Here is a 21,647-nt window from a genome sequence, read left to right as displayed (position 1 = left end):
ATTCACAGGGGGCCTCTCCAACCAGCATTCATCACCATTATGTCATAAATGATCTGACATCAACAGAAGAAATGACAAAATGTGAACTTTCCTACTGTCATTGAAAACTTTGCGCCTTTTGAGCCACTGCTTTGGTTTTCATTTTGCCAGACCTGCAACTTAACTGTGGGAAGTTAAGTTGCATTAAACAACTCATGGTACAATATTTATTTTCATTATGATAAAAACTTGAAATTTAATTCTTAAAAAATACCTAAACTAGCACTTCAGAACTTGTATTTGTATCCAAGTCCCACATTTGTATTGTTTTTTTTTCATTAAGATATTTTTTCAGCAATGTTTGTCTCTCTGGATAGGACAGCTGAAGAGAGACAAGGAAACATTCGGAGAAAAGAGTTGGAGTTGACGTGCTGCAAAGGGCAGAGGTTGGATTCGAGCCCACAGCTGCTGTGACTAGGACTATGGCCTGTGTACATGGGGCCTGTGACATATCCACTACGCTATCTGGCGCCCCTGTATTGTAACTCTTACTTTTTAACACACACAAACTCACACACACACACACACACAAACTCACACACACACATACTTTTTTCATTGGAACCTTCATCACTGATGAATGTTTCTTTTCTTTTTCTTTTAGAATCCGGACACACATCAGTTCTTACTAATGTGAGCTACTTTAATAATATTTACACATGGGAATTTTGGGGTTCTTCGGGGCAAAAAGCAGGGTTTAAAAAGTAGCTCAAATCTTACTTTGTTGATGTAAAAACAGGGGTTTGGTCAGGGCAGGTCGTCAGTGAAGGTCCAGGTGGAAAAGTCGTCTTTTGAGCTTCTTTTTGGAAGAAATTGTTCGCTTTGAGGCAGCAAGAAAATCTGTGTGTACTTTTCTGAGCGTTTGGGGATTTTGTGAGTTTGAATGTAAGTCATTTAGAAATTATGCACCGAAAAACCATAGCAACCATAGAATGTTGTGGTCCATTCTAAAACCATGTCTGTTCGGACTGTCAGGTCTCACCTGGACGCGTTTTATCCAAATGATATCACCTGGTCCAAACAGACATAGGCCTATCAAAATAATCCTAATTCAAGTAGCCCACAAAATAAATTAGATGTTGACTTCTTCTTACCTGTTCACAGGTGCACAAATTGTGTCTCCATATTAAAAAATAAATAAACAGTAAAAGGTCCTTTTAAATTTAGTGGCCTGATTTTCAACACTTTAGTGTCCCATAGTCAGACACGGATATGAGGATAATAGTAGGACTATTAGTAATTCTATTAAAATAAATGATATTAGACACAATGTTTTGTGTTTATGATTTAATATGTTTAGCTATATTCTTGTAAACAGCTTCTTTTTTTTTTAATCTTAATAATATTTATTTTTATTTCATTTAACCTTTATTTAACCAGGAAAAAAAAAATGTCATTTACAAAAGCGTCCTGGCCAAGACAGGCAGCAGAACAACTACAGTGTTTCAGACATAAAACACTTAACAACAATTTACATAAAAAGACATTTTTACATGGGAAAATTTAATTTATCAAATGTGCCTCCACACTAGCTGTCTCTGAGGAGTCTAATGTTGATGAGTTTGTGCTTCTGTTTGCTGTTCTTTTCATCAATCTCTCCATATTGTCATGTTATGTTCAGCATACTGTACATTTACATCACTGTATGGACCTTCAAAGTTATAAGCATGCTGTGAGTCCCCCTATAACTGTCATTCTGTTAAATTAAACATGTCTCTTATTGTCATACATGCTTTTATAATATAATATATTAAAGAGTAAGGTCTTTTATCTGCTCTTTTGTAAAGTGTATTGAGATATATGAATTGGTTCTTTACAAATAGAGATTGATTGATTGATTGATTGATATCCCCTGTCTGATAACAATAGAAAAGATCATTTGATTGACTGTTGGGACAGAGGGATCATTTTAAAGTTAAAACATCTGCTGCTAAGAATCCCCAGAGACATCCATGAAAAGTGTTGAGGCACATTTAATATATGAAATATTCAGCACAGTGACAAACAACAGGACTAACCTGAAAACATGGACTCATTTACATGATGTTGTTACTCTGTGGAGTTATTGTGTTTTATAAAAGTGTAAAATGATGATACATTTTAAAATAGGAGTTTGAAATAGGACTGTGACAAACAATAACAGAATATATATGTTTTGAAAATATATCTTGCAATATGTAATTTTTCTATTCAGCGTTTGTCTGACTGCAGCTGTCAAATTTAGCATCGAATGTAACTGGAAAACCTCCAGATCAAAGATGAATTAACAGTGAAATCACCAACTCTGAGTCACAGCTCCTCCAAGTGGAAAGCTGTGGTAATGACAGGAAAGTTCCTGAACACTCTGGAGCTCCTCCAGTCAGAGTATAAAAACTGGGACAGTCCCACTGCAGAGACAGAACGCAACACAAACAACACAGAAGAGAACACACACTTTAACAGAGTTTCATCTCACAACAAGAAGACTCTACTCACTGAAGATGCTGTGCACTCATGGACTCCAGTCTGCCCTCAGTCCTTTTATGGACTCTTACTGGCCTGTTGGCAGTCTGTGGCCAGAGGTCAAACCTCTGTTCTACCAGGAGGATCTACTGCAGAGAAACCAACAGGAGCTCCACAGCAGGCTGCAGATAATGGACAAACTTCAACAAAATGTCCTGGAGGAGACAGAGCCTTTCCAAACCAGTGTGGCCATAAAACCAGTCTCCTACCAGCTGGACAAAGAGGGAGCGCACTTTGGCCTGACTCTGGACACTGAAGGCTTTTCCCCAGAGGAGCTGTCTGTCAGGCAGGTGGGCAAGAAGCTGAGAGTCAGCGGGAAGACAGAGAAGAAGCAGGAGGACGGGAAAGGCTGCTTCTCTTACACACTCCGGGAGTTCAGACAGGAGTTTGATCTGCCTGAAGGCCTGAACCCTGAAGCCGTCACCTGCTACCTGGCTCCAGACGGAAGGCTCCACATCCAGGAGGCCAAAGCTCCATGTGTTGAGAGAGCTGAGAGAGAGCTGACTATCAAGAGGAGGTTAGAGGAGGAAACACAGCAGAGTGTGTGTTCACACACAGAAGGCAGCAGCACAGAGACACCCAACAGCACACAGGACTAACCTGAAAACATGGACTCATCTACATGACGTTGTTACTCTGTGGAGTTATTGTGTTTTATACAAGTTTTAAATGATGAACAACTGTGTTTCCTGAATGCAAACATTAAAAAAATCATTTTTTGTGTATCTTATTTTTTTATTTATTTGTATGAGCATTTTCAGTTGCTTTAATGTATTTCCTTATCCTTTCCCTATGTGCTCATTGTTAAAAGACATCATGTCCAGTTTCTAATGAGACATTTCCCCAATATGTTGTATGAGTATAAAAACTGGGACAGTCACACTGCTGAGACTGAACCCAACACAACGACACAGAAGAGAACACACACTTTAATAATGGACATCCGATGTGTTGTGATATCATTTCAGGGAGAAAGAGCGGCCAAATTATATGTCATAGTATTTCCTGCATATCATTGTCTCTGGGGATAATTACTTTCTGTGTCCCACAGAATCTATGAATTTATAGAAATGTAACACAGCTACTTTGAGTTGAATATATAGTTTGTTATTTTCAAATGAATTTCTCAGCTAGAAAAAATTTTAGAAAAATCTGAACCGTATCTTTTGTGCTAACTACTAATAGGCCAACATGAAACATCCCCACATTTTAAGAAATAACAATAAAAGGGCTAAAATTGATAAGGATTTGCTACAATTTTCAGGTAAAGTTATGGAAACATTGTTATTATTTAAAGCATGAATGCTGTAGCATGGCTGTTTAACAGTTAAAGCAGATTCATTATGGGGAGACAAACCAAATAAAACAATTCAAGAAATCAGCTTTTGGCTTCCCTAACAGTCAGATATCACACCTATTCGAAACACAGTTCTACTCAAAATAGAAAATATAAAGTCTATAGACCCCCTTTCTCTTTTAAATTCCTTTGGATTAAAAGAAATAACAACATTAACTCGTCAATTTGATACATTTCCAAGTAAAATATAGGCCTAATAATCAACAAAAATATAAAAACATTAACAATAAATAATTGGAATTAATTAATTGCAGCTCGAATTAGGATGTTCTACAATTCATAGTATTTACATATTGGCCTTTCATTAGTATGATATCAATATTTTCTGCAACAACTTTTCAGCAATAGGACCCACTAAAGACGACACCAACAACGTAACCGTACTTGAAGATTGGCTTTACATTGCTTCTTACGGAGTGACACATCTTACTTTGACTTCAGCATCGTTCTGCCCGCGGTTTCGTTTCTCGTCCCTGCTGCCTGAGAGTCTGAAATGAGGGCACAGCCTCCTCCCGTCCACTCCATTGGGAGGTCCCGTCACGTGACTCCACCGAATATAAACAGAAGTCATATGATAACTTTTCATTTTTTCAACATGGCGTCCAGGCAGCAGCAGCAGCAGCTGGCTGTTGTCCTCTTCTTCCTCCTCTATGGGGTTTTAAGTTTTCCTCTGGGCCAGGACACACAACAAACTTCTACCTGCGGATACGAGGTCAGCTCATTTTACATGTATCATGTGTTATTACTTTTATTAAAAAAAAATGTTTACATGATAAAGTAAGTTTCTGATTTCCTGCTAGGGATACTTTCAGTTTCATACGAATGATCTGCTTTGACATTTTGTTTTGGGGAACTAATCTTGTACTCGTGTATCTCTATATTACTTGTACTGACTGTGTGGTGCAGTAGCCATCCTATTAAGTGTGTTTTTGTGTGTGTGTGTGTGTGTGTGTGTGTGTGTGTGTGTGTGTGTGTGTGTGTGTGTGTGTGTGTGTGTGTGTGTGTGTGTGTGTGTGTGTGTGTGTGTGTGTGTGTGTGTGTGTGTGTGTGTGTGTGTGTGTGTGTGTGTGTGTGTGTGTGTGTGTGTGTGTGTGTGTGTGTGTGTGTGTGTGTGTGTGTGTGTAGTCATGTCATGCCACCAAGCCAGACATGCTGAACGTCCACCTGGTCCCTCACACACACGATGATGTCGGCTGGCTCAAGACTGTTGACCAGTATTACTATGGAGGTCAGTAACACATGAGAAGCCATTTAAGCACTTATTTAATATGCATGATATCAAGGGTCTGTTTCCTGTACTTCTGTAGTTCACTCTTTGACAGCACTGGTTTAGTAGTTGAACACTGAAAGCCTAAGAAGTATAAAGTAGGCTGCAAAAGCTGTGATATGTTATCTAGTGCGAAACCTGTCCACAAGTTACACTAGTTGAGTCTTCTCGCAATATTTGCACACATCTTTTGTCTTTTGTCTGTTATCTTCTCACCTCTTTCATTTTCTGTCTTGGGGAAGCAGGGAATGCTTCCACACCTCCGATTTAAGAGAGGGTGGTGCGTCCTCCATTTCAAAAATCTTGCTCTACAGCTGCTGACGCTCACAATATTATTGCGATTCATCTTTCAGAGTACCAATGTGAACCTTGAGGCAGCTTTTTCTCCGACAGATCAAAGTAAACTTTCTGTCGGATCATTTTAAAATTCTGCTGCACATTTCACCTCTCTAAGAGAGAGAGAGCGCAACTAAATCGTGTTCAATTCAGCACCGCACCTAGACTCATGTCATGTTTCCATCTCTACAATCATAAAACCCTAAAAGGAAATCACCGTTACATATTTATAAAGGCTTTTACATAACACTTTTCATTTTTACAATTTGTTTTCTCAACAAAGCAGGTTGAAAACAATCCTTTTAATGTCCTGTCATGTGACTTCTGTCAGCCATCTTCACTAACAAACACTGTGATAACACTTCTTTATAATGCGAGAGAGTGATTCAGTGACCAGCTTGTCTGCTTCAGCATCACATGTCTCCCTTCTTTTTTATAGAGATCCACCATCTGTTTTTGACCTTTAGTGGTTCTATAAACAGAGATCACCTGCTGTGGAAAAGTGCATGGGTGCACATGAGTGTTAAGTTTTATGGTTAAAAAAACTTGAAAATGATTTAAAAAGGTCATCCATAGTGTTTCTGAAATGTTGCCATGGAAACATCTTTACAGAGAAGGTGAAATGTTTCATATATTATTGTAAATACATTTGAGTATCAGTCAAACCTTCGACACACTTTTGCCTTTGTCTGCTGTGTGTGCGTGTGCGTGTGCGTGTGCGTGTGCGTGTGCGTGTGCGTGTGCGTGTGCGTGTGCGTGTGTGTGTGTGTGTGTGTGTCTCTGTGTATCTGTGTATCTGTGTGTAGATCGTAATGACATCCAGCATGCAGGAGTGCAGTACATCCTGGACTCTGTGGTGGATCAGCTCTTAAAGAACCCGGACCGGAGGTTTATCTATGTGGAGACAGCGTTCTTCTACCGCTGGTGGAAACAGCAGAGCGCCAGCATGCAGCAGACCGTCAAACAGCTTGTTAATGAAGGTGCATCAACCAAAAACTCTACCTTTCCACTACAAGGGTTCTCCTCCGTAACCTGGAGAAACATTTTTACCTGATTCCTCCTTTTTGCCTTCAGGCCGTCTGGAGTTTGTCAACGGGGGCTGGTGCATGAGTGACGAGGCCACCACTCACTACAGCGCTGTCATCGACCAGATGACGATGGGCCTGAGGTTCCTCAACGAGACTTTCGGTCCTTGTGGTCGCCCTCGTGTCGCCTGGCACATAGACCCCTTTGGCCACGCTCGTGAACACGCCTCCATGTTTGCGCAGGTAGTTTATCTTAAAGAGGCAGTCCAACAAATGAGATCAGATTTGTATCTGGTCAAAATAAAAATGAGAAGTAATTTAGTATTAAAGGTGCTAGCGGGCAGAGTTTGCTACCTGCACAAAGAGGTGAACTAGTTCCCCCTTGTTTCCAGTCATTATGCTAAGCTAAGCATGTTTTAGCATTCACTTAGCTGTACAGACCAGCGAGAGGTATTCATCTTCTGCTTTGATTCTCATCAAGTAAGCAAAGCTGCATATTTACCAAAATCAGAAGCGGTTCCTTTGAATTTTTAATCCACCTAAGTTTGTTTGATTTATGTCTGAGCTTCAGCCTAACCGTGTCCTGTGTGTTTTGAACAAGATGGGGTATGACGGCTTCTTCTTTGGACGTCTGGACTACCAGGATCGGCGTCACAGGATGATCGCGAAGGAGCAGGAGCTTCTGTGGAGAGCCTCTGACAGCCTCACGCCCCCCATAGCAGACCTCTTTACTGGTAACAAAAGACCTGCACTTAACCAAATAATTGTTAAACAATTTTTCTTTCCATTATCTGTTGGAAAAAGGTGCATGACGAGGTCATTTCTTTTTTTTTCTTTTTTTTTTAAGGGATCCTTCCCAATGGGTACAACCCCCCTGAAGGCTTCTGCTGGGATCAGTCCTGTGATGACCCACCAATCAGAGACGACCCTGACCTGGAGGACTATAATGTCAATGATGTGGTGAATCGCTTCCTCACCATCGCTGGCAGTCAGGTTAGAGACACACCCACTCACCTTAACATCAACACTATATCTCATAGGGGCTCATATGAGTAAAAGCTGCAATCTTTAATAAACTATGCCTAATAAATAAAACTGCACAAGAACTCTGAGCAGGAGTCAGTATTAGTGTAATGATCAATGGTTCAATAACATTTATAAAAAGTGACTACATTGACCTATTGAGTTGTAAGTAATAAATGATGACATCACGTTAAGTGATTCTGTTACACGTGCCTGTGATCTTGGGCCTTAGCGATAGCAGGCCCTTGAATTGAACCTGATCACAAGTGTATCCTGACAGGTGTGATATCAGCTAGCATTTATTTTAAAGGGAATGTAGTAAAGAAAAGTTTTTTTTTAACTTTAACGATAAGATTGGGACATTCACTTCCTGGCCATGCTCACGTTTGATCATACCTTTTTAATTCTCCTCAACGTTCTTCTCCTTCAGTCTGAGGTGTATAAGACCAATCACATTATCATGACCATGGGATCAGACTTCCAGTATGAGAACGCCAACCTGTGGTACAAAAATCTGGACAAGCTGATCCACTACGTTAACGCCCAGCAGGCGAATGGCATCAAAGTCAATGTGCTCTACTCGACCCCCTCCTGCTACCTGCAGGAGCTGCACAGAGCAAACCTCAGCTGGTACGGTGAACTCTAAATGAACAGGGAAATGTGCTGGTTTGAGGAACAATTTTTGAATTGTACCCATTGTGCTATAACGTCTTAGTCTTTTTAACCCAGGGCTTTGAAGACGGATGATTTTTTCCCCTATGCCGACGATGCTCATGACTTCTGGACCGGCTACTTTACCAGCCGACCGGCACTGAAACGTTATGAGAGGGTCAGCAACAGCAACCTGCAGGTAGTTTTCAGTTCCACGCCTCCAGTTGAAAAGCATATTTATTGTTATCAAAGCCAACATCCAAATACTGCCTGTACATTCAAAGCATAAAGAATAGTAGATATGCAGTGAAAATACCTTTAAACAGAGGACACATAAGTGAAAGATTTCACGAAGCAACTTATTTGAAAGTCGGTAAACCCAAACTGACTGAGCAGAATTCATCAAACACAGCTAAACATGGGATCATTGCGACTGCAGGTGAACAATGTCAAATCGGTTTCTAAAATTCTAAATACACTGATCTGTGATGAAAAAGGTCTAAAGACTCTTGAGACAGTGTGACTGTGATTTATGTTTTGCAGACATGTAACCAGCTGGAAGTACTCGGTGGTCCAGTCTCCAAGAATGGGCCTTTTGGTAACGGAGACAGCCAGACCATGAGTGAGTTTTGTTTTGTCTTACTTCATACTAATGGCACTGACCAGTCAGGAGGGAAGTAGTTTCCATCTAGTGGTCATGTTTATACTTGAGTGAGAAAAGATTCTGCCATATTACAAATAGCAGAATAACTCACCAGAAATGTCCTTAATTCTTCTCTGTCAGAGAAAGCCATGGCTGTGGCTCAGCACCATGATGCTGTGTCAGGCACAGAGAAACAACACGTTGCCAACGACTACGCCAGGAGGCTCGCTACAGGCTGGCAGCATTGTCAGGTAACTAAATCTTCACAAAGAAACTAAAGCTTCGGGCATATGCCGGTCTTGTCCTGTGTGGCATATGCCTCATATGCCGCGCCATGTGCCAGCAGCACATGAGTTGACCTAAACGGCATATGCCACTCATATGCTATGGCATATGCCGCGTATGAGTGGCATATGCCGTTCTCCCCGTGGTCGCGACACACCCCCACATGCACAGGGGTGTGAGGGCACCGCTTGCGGTTTTAATTTGATATATTTCCATTGTCTCTGTAGTTCTAATTGTGGATGAAAATTTGTTTTGTTTTTTATCGCTCCGTCAGGTGTTGGTCAGTAACAGTCTGGCTGCTCTGAGCGGCTCGTCTGCTGAGCGAGTCTACTGTGACAACCTCAACATCAGTGTGTGTCCTCTCACTGAATCCAGCAACAAGGTGACACACACACACACATTATTGGGACCCCTTTGTTTATTTATTTTTTCCACTAGATGTAAAAAATAAACTTATTATGATGCTCAACCCTAACCCTTTCTCTTTATATCGCTCTCACTCTCAGTTCTCAGTTAATGTGTACAACCCTCTCGCTCACCCCGTCACTTGGTCGGTCAGGCTGCCAGTCAATGGAACAGCGTATGCTGTATCGGATGCCAACGGCAAAGCTGTTGACTGCCAGGTAAGTGTGTGTGTGTGTGTTTGGCAGCACTAGCATCAGCATCAGACACATGATGTAAGTAACACCATGTATCCCCAATCTGCAATCAGAATATTTGACTTTGTGATTAACTGGAGCTGCTTAACCAGCTTTTAAATCGGTGAAAATATATATATTTTTTATGACTTGAAAGGCAAGTGAGCAACAAAGTTCCATTATTCAACAGTCTTTCCTCTTGTGTTTATCACTTGAGGGCAGGTGGATAATAATCTAAATTCCTTAAAAAGGTTTTTCACTTCTGTAACTGTTGAAAAACATTTTTGCTCGTTAAAAAAAAAACAATAATTAAATTGAGTAAATCTGGCCTTTTTTTTGTTGAAATACTCATTTTGACAACAAGAGAGTGTGGACTAATACAATATGTGCAGAAAGAGGACTGAAGCGCTTTGTTTTCTGACTTCTACATGTGCCAAGGTCTTCATACAGTATGTGATTTGTTTCAAAGAGATTTTATAGACGAAGAAATGTAGCAAGAAAAATTATACATCCTCTATTGTATAAATCATGAACACAAGATTATAAAGTTTTGAGTTTACTTGTCCCTCAGGGCTTCCGTAGGAATACACACTTTATATATGAACAGTTTTTGTCATGCTTGGGAAGATTATAAATTACACAGAAGTTTTCTGTGGCTGTAACATTCATAATAAACTCGTACTACATTATGCAATCCTCACATCATCAGACTTGCAAAGCTTTGACTGATGACAACATCTGATGTCAGTGTAGTATTTGAACGGCTGGATTTCATAAAACAATCCAGATTCTGGAAAATCATTCCTTTTTAGAAGTAGCCCTGCAGACGCACATAATGTTTCCTTTCATATGAAGACTATAAAGTATTTTCTGACATTTCTTACCGACTTAAAATGTGAACACGATGTCTTCTCCCCGTGTTTGTGTTCCAGGTGGTTCCAGTGTCTGCAGCCACGCGGGATGTGAGGAGAAACCGAGGCTTCGCCGTCAACGAGCTGCTGTTCCAGGTGCAGGCTCCTCCTTTGGGCTTCACCATCTACTCTGTGTCGCTGCTTAAGGGCGGGCCTCCACCAGCCTCCACACACAACCAACCGACCACCAGCATCCAGAACAAGGTTTTTACCTCCGAAATGTGATGCATCTGCTTCATGCTACAGCACAGAGAATAAGTGTATATAAAAATAAAAAAAAACATGGTTTTAATTTCAGAGAATTCACAAACAAAACTTGAAAATCAGAAGACAGATAGAGATCGTGTGAAAGTCTTGCTCTTCATGCTTTTGTTTTATGGCTACTGGTAAAACTGCATCAATTGTTTCATGAACTCCTGAGGATTGTAATTATTGTGTTATAAAAGCAGCTTATACATTCACAAAAACAAGGATTTCAAAAACACAACTGTTAACAAGTGCTTACTCAACAGCTTATCCTGTGCACTTTGTACGTTTTAAACTGATTTGTGTGCATTTATTATCCTTATTTGCCTGAAAAAAAAGTAGGTTGATTTCTAGTCTGAAAACAGAGGGATTTTTTTATGTCCCATGTGTTCCAGTTCCTGCAAGCCACCTTTGACCCTGAAACTGGCCTCTTGAGCAGCCTCAGCAACCTGGAGACCAAGCAGAGTATTAAACTGACGCAGAATTTCTACTGGTTAGTGTCTTCTGTGATAGCAGTACACAGAAACTCGCCTGCAGATCACTCGTCTTACGTTTGTTAGAATGTGTTTATGCAGGTACAATGCCAGTGACGGTAATAACGCAGCGAGCAACCAGCCTTCAGGTGCCTACATCTTCAGACCCAACTCCTCAACACCTTTCATCATCAGCAAGACGGCAAAGACTGAGAGCATTCAGGTAACATACACAGCTCCATCACCTTGTAATGACTCATAAATAATCCTTTTGACGTCAGTAGTAGTATGACATCCCTAATCATTAGGGTGCCTGCTGTTTGTATCTGTTAGGACACTCAAGATGCCAAGATCTGTGATTTTAAATGATAGACATTATTTAAAAAAAAAAAAGAAAGAAACAGGACATAGCTTCTGGGTTTCCAAACGAATGCAACACTGTAGTGCCTTAAATGCATTCTTTATAACTACCAGCAGGGGGAGATTCAGCTGAAGACTCAAAAAGTCATGAAAAGTAATGAACCGATGTCTGATGATTTATTACCTCAGTAAACATTTTCCTAATGAGCTTATGTTCTAAATCACTTTTTTAATAGTCTTCTTTAATGCAGAGTTTTAGATTTTATTTGATCATGGTCTCATTTAGATTAAATAGACAAGCTAGGTATGCTTTAGGGCAACTGCACACCTGTAGAGATTGTGGCAATCTGAATCCACACTCCTTGCTCCAAAACAGCAAAAAAGTGACGACTGAAATGCCAAACTTAAGGCTTGAAAATAATTGTACTGAAGCAAATGGACTATGTCACAATGACTATGTTAAGTAGAAAGTTACAGGATATGTTTAAGTTTCAGTAATTGGCAAAAGTTAATGGTAGAAAGTTGATTTAAAAAAAAAAAAAAAAAGATGATTATTTGTGTGGTTTCCTTCTTGCAGACTCCTGTTGTTCAGGAGGTGAGGCAGTGGTTCTCTCCCTGGGTGTCTCAGGTGGTTCGTCTCTATAGCGACAGCAGAGCTCTGGAGCTGGAGTGGACAGTCGGACCGCTGCCCATTGAGTGAGTGTGAATCGTCACATATGCACGACAGTGGTTTATAGTTTTCTGCACAAATTGTATATCGGCACATTGATATAACAATATGTTATTTTCTTGACTATAAGTAATTGTTGTTTTCCTTTTTTTGTATCACTTAATTTTGGAGACAAAAAAAGTATTTCTTCATCTGTCACATTTTTTTTCTTTTAATCTATTAGTGATGACCTGGGGAAGGAGGTGATCACTCGCTTCGACACCAGCATTCAAACAGATGAATATTTCTACACGGACTCCAATGGCAGAGAGGTGCTGCAGAGAAAGTATGCTGAACTCTTTTTTTTTTTTTTTTTTTTTTTTTTTTAAATGAAGAAATAAAGCTCCTACTATTTACATTTGGCAAAGTTTTAGAAGTTAGTCGAGGCTATGATGGCAAAATATTCCACCAGATAGCAGAATGTGTATTTAAAAGAAGAATGTAAATAAAATGTGGTACAGGACTTACTGTGTCTCATCGGGACACTCGGATACGTGTTTTTGTTTCTTGTTTTGTCCTGAAGGAAAGATTTCAGGCCGACTTGGAACCTGAAGCAGTCAGAGCCCATCGCTGGAAACTATTACCCCATCAACTCACGGGCCTTTATCAAGGTGTGTGTGAAAGGTGTCTCCAAAACAATTCCACTTTTTAAGCTACTAGTAGTGACTCATTTGTTAAAAACTAAACAGGTTTTAATAGAAGCCTTTTTATTTTTTTGCTGATTTTTGATGTTTGAAGGTTTCCAGTAAAGGATTAATATTTTCATTCTTGTCTCCTTGGTCTTTCCAAATGCAACTTTTTTTCTTCTTCCTCAGTCTTTAGTGTTTTGATTCATTCTCAGTTAGTATGTGTGTTTGTGTTTTCAGGATGACACGGATCAACTCACTGTGGTGACCGATCGCTCTCAAGGAGGAGGAAGCCTCCACAACGGCTCTCTGGAGATCATGGTGAGACACACACACACAAACACAGACACACGGCTGATCCTTTCCAGGCAGTTGAAGAGTAATCAAGTCTCTCCGTCCCCCCCCCACTCCTCCGTCCTCTCAGCTCCACCGCCGGCTATTGTACGATGACGTCCGTGGCGTTGGAGAGCCTCTCAACGAAACCTCTCACATCTTCCCTGAGGGGCTGGTGGTCCGGGGTCGCCTCCTTCTCTCCCTCGACCGCCCGCCAAGCGCAGCTGACGCACACCGCCCCCTGGCCCAGGAGATGGTACTGCAGCCGCTGCTGACGTTCACTGATGGCGATCTGCACCCAAACACTAAACTGGAGGTGAGTGGTGGAGGATCAGAGCGACATGTTTACTTTTATTGTTTCCACACTCAGGGTCTTTGAAGGGGTTCTGGTCTGTGACAGTGTAAAAGTGTCGGGTGCATCCTGGCTCTGATGACGAGTTTCTTTCTGCAGACCTTGAATGAGGGACTGGTCCATAATCCATAAGAAAGTGACAAACGTATAAGAAGGTGTTGTTTGCCCTCTGCAAAATCTACATGAACAGACATCTCTAAACGTTAATGCTTTGTCTGTTGTATGTTTGTAATCGAATCAAACTACCACACAGAATTTCCCTTTCTTCTTTAGTTCTCCTAAATATATCACCACAAATGTATTAAACACTTGCTATTACCAGCAATGCATTGGTTTGAGGAAAAGTGAGGTTCAGAGCTCAGGGCAGAGATTGGTATTTGAGATTCAAGGTAAGTTGGTTGCCATCTTGTAGTTTTTTTTTTTTTTTTTTTAAAGAATAACTACAATAGAATAATAACTTTAAATGAACAGCAACTAAAATAAATGTGTGTGTGTATATATATATATATATATATATATATATATGGTGAACAGTCGTTTGAAATTGACACTTTAAAAATATATGTTTACAAAACAATACTTTATTACTGTATTGTAACATAAATATGGTCAACAAGCAGAATGCTTAAAATAAACTTGATGTTGAACAGTATTCTTATGAAAAGTCTGTCCTCTAACCATACATTTTAACATTATTTTCTGTCTGTTTTATCTATTTGAATATCAGTGCTTCTGTTTTTATCCAAATTGTGGGCACCAGAATTAAAGAAGGACGAGAGAAATAATGTGACATAACCAATGTGTTAATAAACAGTCTGGCTGATAAACTAAATTAGAAAGTTTTTGCATTATTGGAGATTTAAGCAGGACTTTTTAATTCCTATCATGCTCTTTGTTTTCTAATTCTTACTGACTTCTGTCCTGCTTTGTACATATTTGCATTTTCACAAGTTGTTGTTCTCATCGCTAACGTTCTCAGGAGAGTAGTCTGAGCTGGTTGTTGATTTTAGCTCGAGTTGTGCAGACAGGTTTTTAGAGGGAGTAATAATTGGTGACGCATATAAATGAACAAATAGGCTCTTACATGTTTTTGTTATGCAGCCTTTATGACTGGAGTTACGGCACATTGACTATCCTTCCTCTGTCTCCCTGTCCTCTGTTATGTGTAGTTCTCAGGGCTGCAGGCTGCGCTGCCCCCTGCTGTCCACCTGCTAACACTCACTCAGTGGGATAAGGACTCGGTACTGCTGAGGCTTGAGCATCAGTTCCAGAGCTGGGAGAGCAAAGTGAACTCTCAGCCTGTCACTGTCAACCTGCAGGTCAGATATTCAATCTTACTCTGACAAAATGAAATTAAAGTTATGATGCTGAATATTTTAGATTTTACATCAAACTGTTCATAGAACCCAGGGATCTCTTGTTTTATAAAAAATATATAATTTGTGTCTTTGTACATTTCAGACATTTTATAAAAATGTGATTTTCATACACAAAAGTAATCAAGTAAAAACGCAGGTGTATATGTGACCATAACTGTTAATTCTTTCTCCCTGTCTTTGGTTCTGTGCCTGTAGAAGCTGTTCTCCACTCTGGAGGTGTTGGGCGTGTCCGAACTCAATCTCTCAGCCAATCAGTGGAAAGACGAGATGAACCGTTTTAAATGGACACCACAGTCGGGTACAGAACACCTACACCTGTCACTGACTTCATTACTTAAATAAAAAGGCTCAATTCAGAGACTTCCTCCACCACAGAGAATAACTCGAATGAATGATTGTTGACCTTTAACATTACTACACCAAGATGTCATCTTGGCACATGGAGTGTCCAAATTAAGGGCCGTATCCGAATTGCCAAGTACCTACTCAGTCTTTCAGTAGGCAGTACCTACTATCCGTGCTGTATACTGTTCAGTACCTACTATTCAGTAGGCGCGCACAGTAGGCAGATATTTGTTCCTACTTCGTCTGATTCATTCAGTATGGAAGTGACGTCATTTACGTTTCCCGAACCGGCCGCATTCACCCGTTTTTTTTTTTTTGTTTAGCTTTATTCAAGAAGAGAAATGCGCATATACAGTCAGGTAAACAAAAAACAATATCACAATGTAAATCAAGTAAAAGACAGATTAAATAACATACAGTAGGCTACATAAAGGAAATACAAACGAAAGACAGTAAAATAAACCAATAAAGACGCATTAAATAGTGAAATCATTATTTAAATAGAGGGGGAAAGGTTTTATAATAATGCAGACATTTCTTATATTTTCTGTTGTTAATTAAAAGTAGCGATTTCAGTCGGGACTTTAACTCTAGATTAAAAATTGATTCAATTAATCCACGCTCGTTTGTTTTGATTTGGAGAAGTGACGTGACGATTTACATTTAATTTCGCACAGCATTGTGGGTGGTAAAATACAATTCATTTCCTGAAAGGATGCATCCGATCCATACTGAAATGTTCAGTATACTGAGGTGGACCCAAATGCAAATGCATACTGAATGGCCAAGGTCTTAAGATCTTTGGGGATTCTTAAAAAAGTTTTTTTTTTTTTTTTTTGGGCAGCCGAGCAGTTATGTCCCGCCCCCTATATACAGATCGTCATTTTAGGGGCTGTGGGTTCAAGTCCAACTCTAGCCCTTTACTCTCAGTCTCCCCTCAACATTTCTATCTCTCTTCAGCGGTCCTGGTTTTGTATAGATTGTGAAATGTTATTCTTTTGGTCGCACTAGAACAAAGACCAGAGAGAGTTCATTTAAAACACATCATGAATATTAAACATACATTTTTGTGACAATCTTGCTGGATGATAGAAATACTGTATCCCAAAGATCAACTGAGCACATGGTGCTAACAGAGCGACTTTGAGCCTGGAAGTTTGACCTCCTGTTAGAGGAGGGAGAGTCACCAGAAGAGAATCTGCGCTCTGATAGCGAAAATGAACAGGCCGCCAAATGTGTCTGTTTTATCTACCAGCTGCCAGTCACTGATGGCACACTTGGCACTTGTTCACTTAAAATGTTCAAACTGAACCAGGATAGTCCTGGTTCAGTTTGAACTTTCATGTGCTAAGCACAGACAACTTAATTACTGACAACTTTATAAAGATTTTTTTCCCTGCAGGGACTAATCAAGCAGCCAGTGAAGTAAAGAGTCATAAATGCATTTTTATGCTTATAGCTAATAACTAGTAACTGTGGGGTGTTTTTAAAACTCATTTTCTACAACAGATGATTCAGCAATGGAGCTTTTATCGTTTTTTTAATTTTAAATGCCAAATATACATCAAATAAAAGAGCTGGTTTTGACACTAACGAGCTCAGATTAGTGACCGCTGTTCCATCGCTCTCTTCAAAGCCCCCAGACTACATTGACAAAATTGATAACTTTATTGTTTTACTTTCAAAACACAGTTGTTGTTTTCACCCACTGCATAAAGTGTTTTTATATGCCACACTAATTTTGTCAAGTTAAAATTTAACATTTAAACACAGAAGACTGTAACACTAAAAGACAATGGGGTAGATTTGGTAATATACCAAAACCCTCTTGTGTGATGTGAGGTCAAATCACTGGTTTTCTCAATGGAGTCTGGTGGTTTTGAAAAGGGTGACGCAATGATCGTTTTACGATAACAAAAAAAGATAAAGCTAACTTTCAGGCACTTAAAGTACGATTCTGGGACACTTCAGGGATAACAAAGCAGCCATTTAAGATTATCTTGTGGCAGTAAGCTATTCAGGAGAGATTTCAAAACGTGTTGTGTCCACGAGACATTTAGAACCTAAATAATGCGAAAACAGTGCCTGGGTTTAAAAAGAAATAATTGATTGAGAAACTGATTCCATGTGAAGACATTTTGTAAGCTTTTGTTTGATATGTGTATTATGCATTTTTTTAGGTGAGAAGCCCCTGCTGAAGACGTTTCAAGACCCCTCCCCATGGGAGGTGACCTTGAAGCCCATGGAGATCCGGACCTTCCTGCTCAGAGTCAGCCTCAAGTAGCCAACCACATTCATCCATTGTTTTTTTTTTTTTTTAAAGGATGATTCAGTGTCAGCAATGCAATCTAAATTCTTGTGGCCTCTTCGCTTCTTTCGGATTAGATAAAGACAATTCTACTCGAATGTACAGGACACGAGTGATGACAGAACGAGAGGCTGAGTTCACACAGCTTGGTTTGGAGCGAGTAAGCACAAACAGACGACCACTTCCTTAACAAAACGTTTAACACTATGAGCAGTGTTAGAAGTGTTCCTTCTATGTATAGATTTGTTGAAGCTGCCTTTTGTGCAGCAGAAACATCCAAAATACTAACACAACTCCAAAACACATTTTTGTTCATTGTTTCAACTTAAGGTCTTCTCAGTTCGTCCACAATCACACAAATCCTTTAAAATATCTGGTGCCAACTTGAACTGATTGTCTGACAATCAGTCAATTACCGTAATCTTTGTATTGTTACCAAAATGTAAATATTTGAAAATGATTTTTATACTGATCATCAAGCAGCTGATAAAGTGAATGATTCCTAACTGTGTGTTTATTTTTACAGCGACATGTCTGTACAAATACTGATGAACCACAAATATGTTGCCAAAGACCCTTCAGGTAAAATAAAGTTTCCAAGGTTTTTTCTGAACCTGGAGACTTTCATTGACTTACTACAAAAATGTATTTACATCAAATAAGTCTCAAGACAATTTTACTTCTTGAACTCGAAGGTCAAAGGCAACCACTTTCATGAGACTGCCAAAAGAATAAGTAAAGAACAGAAAAAGTCAGCACAAGGTCTTTATTGGACTGAAACAACGAGCTGTAGAAGTAAAAAAAAAAGTCTCCTGCTTAGCAACATCTTGCGGATTAACTGCTCTTAGGTTTCTCTTTCCAGCTAAATAGAATTGGATTGCCATTAGTCATGTTTACCTCATCCAGGCTGCATGAAGCCAATAAAACAGAAATAAATGTACTTTAAAAAAAAAAAGGGAAAAAAAAGTGAATTATTCCATTTTCTCCTCATTAGTCTTCTTCAGGTCATGGGAGTAGCAGCATTTGTCTCCATGGTCGCATGTTCCCTTTAAAGAAAAAACACAAGAACACAACTCTCAGGGACGCTTATTGATCCTCAGGATTTATAGAAGTAACTGTTTGTCTCCCTTTTAGACTTCCATTGGCGACATCCTCAGAAAAGCATGCAATGCTGTTAATGATTCCAGTGTTTAACATTTATTACTCAGTGGGTGGTTTATTTTTAATATGTTGATTGATGATTTTGTAAAAGACTGTACATCATTGAAAAAAATAAAAAGGCTGAGATTAAATATGGGTTGCAGACTCTCTATTGAAAGGCTCATCACACATCTCATAATGTGGAAATTCATAGATTTCTCCCTTGAGGTGACTGGTTCCCATTTTTGCTTCTTAGGGGTTTTGTTGAACTTAGTCCGGTCTCTCCCCCCCAGACCACTTTGCCTTGCGAGACCCTACCAGGGGCTAGTGCCCCCGACAACACAGCTCCCAGGTTCACCAGGACACGCAAACCCCTCCACAGCGTCAAGGTTGAGATTCTTCACATCATTTGCTTTCAATTGGATCTCTTCAACCTTTCTGTCACTATGCATTTGAATTTGTTTTGTAGCTGGGTATGATCTCTAGTTTGTGTGTTTTTAGCACGCGCACTTCTGAGTAATTCATAATTAATAACAATAGTTGTCATTAGGGCGAGTCTGCAGGCATCAGGACAATTCAATCTGCCAACATTCAAGTGATTTAAATAATTTCAGCAATGAAGTCCTAGACAAACTGTTAATTAGTCTCTGCTGCTGTTCTTGGAAACAAATGAGTCAGGTTGTTCGTTATATTTCCATTTCCAGGAGAACACAGCTTTTTTTCTCACAAGTAAAATACAGAGTAGATGATTTCTCAGACAATTGTCTTTGCTAAACAATGGCATCTCCTGACGCATTTCATCTTATGTAATAAAGACACAAGAAAATCAAAGGGAAAAAAAGAGTGTGTGATGCCTAATCAGTTTCATTTTATGATGTTAGGGGAGTCTGTAAGCAAATTAAAAAAAAGAATATGAGGAGGCAACAAAGATGTCCACCAGTTCTGTTTATGAGAGCCTGAGTAAATATTCACAGACAGCCCTCTGTCCAAAATGAACCTGATTGTATGTTGTTATCATGATTATTATTTGTATGTGATGGCAGCAGAGCTCTGTAGGGGAACCTACCCGTTTGAACCTCTTGCAGGGAAACTCTTTCAGCTGAGAAAGGTCTGTGATGGGGTTCGTTCTCTTGTTCTGGCACTTCTTTCGCTTGTCCTGCAAGTCAGCAGAGATACCGCCACTGCAGGAGAGAGAGGAGAGAGAGAGAGAGAGAGGTTAGAAACGGATGGAAGAAAAGGAAGGAGGAGGAGAGAGTTTAGAAAGAAAGAAAACAAAAAAAACAGAAGCAACATGTGAAAGGAGAAAAGCAACAAGAAGGTGGACAAATACATTAACAGCTTATTCTACAAAATGTTCATTACCAGTAGTTTAAGTGACCAGTTCAGGGGGTCTTTTCTTGGTTTATTGCAAAAACAATAAACATGGCATTAGAATTTAACTACAAGTTACATTTCTATATTTTCCGGTCTTATTTCAACTCTTACATCAGTTGCCTGTCTTGTGAAGTAGATGTGAAAAGGTTTTTTTCTAATTTGCTCTTTCAACTAAAACTTAATTTAATGGTGAAATTATAAATTCACATTCAAATTCACTTTGTTGATGAATTAGGGTTTTTAAATTGCTTCCAAGTAGCTAAAATAAAAATAAATGTTGTTCTTGATCATTTTTAGACACAAATACCCCTAAAGTCCAATTCTCACAACTATGGCTGCTTTTTGATTGTGTGTTAGCCTTTCAGTGCTAGGTATGTGTGTTTAAGTGTGCGTCCTGAAAGATCAGAGGTGTGTAAGTTACCCAGCTTTGGCGCGAGCTTTGGGTCCCCAGAAGGCCTGAGGGTTCTCCTGGAACCGGGTCAGGTGCCGTTTACGGGACTGAGGGTTGGCGTCCTCTCTCACAGTGAAACAGGCTTCGAGGCTACAAACACACACAAACAAACAAACGTACATAAAATGTTTTCCTTTCTTCTGATTATTGCCGGGATGGACCTTTGTGTCAAAGAGGAAGATTCTCTTTTTGTAAACCAAAACAGCAAAACATCCTCTCAAAGCCACCACACTGCTATGTCAAAATCAATCATTTTATAAAATGACTTTGCACAACTTGGACTTTTCAAAAACGTTTAACACTAACAAATGTTTTTGTCCTCATCTCCTGACTTGTTTGTTGAGCATTTGAAACACAAACACCAGACAACAACACTGAGACTAATCCATCCGTTAGTAGATCAAGACTCGGGTGTGATGTGAGGTCAAATAACTGAGTTTTCTATGGAGTTTGGCAGCTGTGAAAGGACAAAGTAGTGACTGTTTCTGGTTTACAGAAGGAGGACATAGTCATCACAAATTTAAAATGATAACTAAAAGAGATATAGGCAAACAAAAGAATAACAATAACAGCATATAATCAGTAAAAAACTCCATTCAACGCTTTTTACAGAGACTTGCTGTAAATGAAGTAAAACACATATTTAGTTCTATCCCTTTTTTCTGTTAAGCTATATCAATTAAGACAAAGCCAAAAAAGATAAGAACCAGAAAGGAACAAAATTGCAACCACAAAATAAATATATAACACATCAATGAACAGATGGTACGGAAACCCAGAGAGGAAACGTACCAGCAATGCTATCTCAAGATAACAACAAACAATAAGTCAATAACTCGAGGAAACCAACAGAAATTACTTATCACAGGAAAAG

At 39.5% G+C, this 21,647-nt stretch overlaps 3 protein-coding genes across 3 annotated transcripts in view; 2 read left to right on the top strand and 1 right to left on the bottom strand.

Annotated features, from left to right (window-relative positions):
• Positions 1 to 2,333: 2,333 nt before the first annotated feature.
• On the top strand, positions 2,334 to 3,203 carry LOC109991808 (heat shock protein 30-like). Its single transcript, XM_020644206.3, has one exon. It carries the CDS (start codon positions 2,520 to 2,522, stop codon positions 3,138 to 3,140), a length of 621 nt encoding a protein of 206 aa, XP_020499862.1. The 5' UTR covers positions 2,334 to 2,519; the 3' UTR covers positions 3,141 to 3,203.
• A 1,261-nt stretch (positions 3,204 to 4,464) lies between these two features.
• man2b1 (mannosidase, alpha, class 2B, member 1) lies at positions 4,465 to 19,100 on the top strand. The gene is made up of 23 exons (XM_029279304.2): positions 4,465 to 4,610; positions 5,024 to 5,126; positions 6,308 to 6,481; positions 6,576 to 6,769; positions 7,128 to 7,260; positions 7,374 to 7,519; positions 7,980 to 8,179; positions 8,279 to 8,399; positions 8,744 to 8,822; positions 8,985 to 9,094; positions 9,403 to 9,510; positions 9,635 to 9,751; positions 10,699 to 10,881; positions 11,319 to 11,416; positions 11,499 to 11,619; positions 12,334 to 12,452; positions 12,650 to 12,751; positions 12,989 to 13,076; positions 13,332 to 13,412; positions 13,516 to 13,740; positions 14,946 to 15,095; positions 15,351 to 15,453; positions 17,681 to 19,100. The coding sequence occupies exons 1-23, from the start codon at positions 4,470 to 4,472 to the stop codon at positions 17,782 to 17,784; spliced, it is 3,000 nt and encodes a 999-aa protein (XP_029135137.2). The 5' UTR covers positions 4,465 to 4,469; the 3' UTR covers positions 17,785 to 19,100.
• trmt1 (tRNA methyltransferase 1) overlaps positions 17,780 to 21,647 on the bottom strand; it is a 21,105-nt gene continuing 17,237 nt past the window's right edge. Inside the window, exons 14-16 of the mRNA XM_020643440.3 lie at positions 20,744 to 20,863; positions 20,015 to 20,129; positions 17,780 to 18,854 (exon numbers count right to left, since the gene is read on the bottom strand). Of these exons, the coding sequence (XP_020499096.2) occupies positions 18,780 to 18,854; positions 20,015 to 20,129; positions 20,744 to 20,863 (310 nt within the window). The 3' untranslated portion in view covers positions 17,780 to 18,779. The remainder of the gene's footprint in view (positions 18,855 to 20,014; positions 20,130 to 20,743; positions 20,864 to 21,647) is intronic.

Source organism: Labrus bergylta, chromosome 1 (genome assembly GCF_963930695.1).
Source record: "Labrus bergylta chromosome 1, fLabBer1.1, whole genome shotgun sequence".
Classification (NCBI taxonomy): Eukaryota; Metazoa; Chordata; class Actinopteri; order Labriformes; family Labridae; genus Labrus; species Labrus bergylta.
This window is presented reverse-complemented; position numbering and strand designations above follow the sequence as displayed.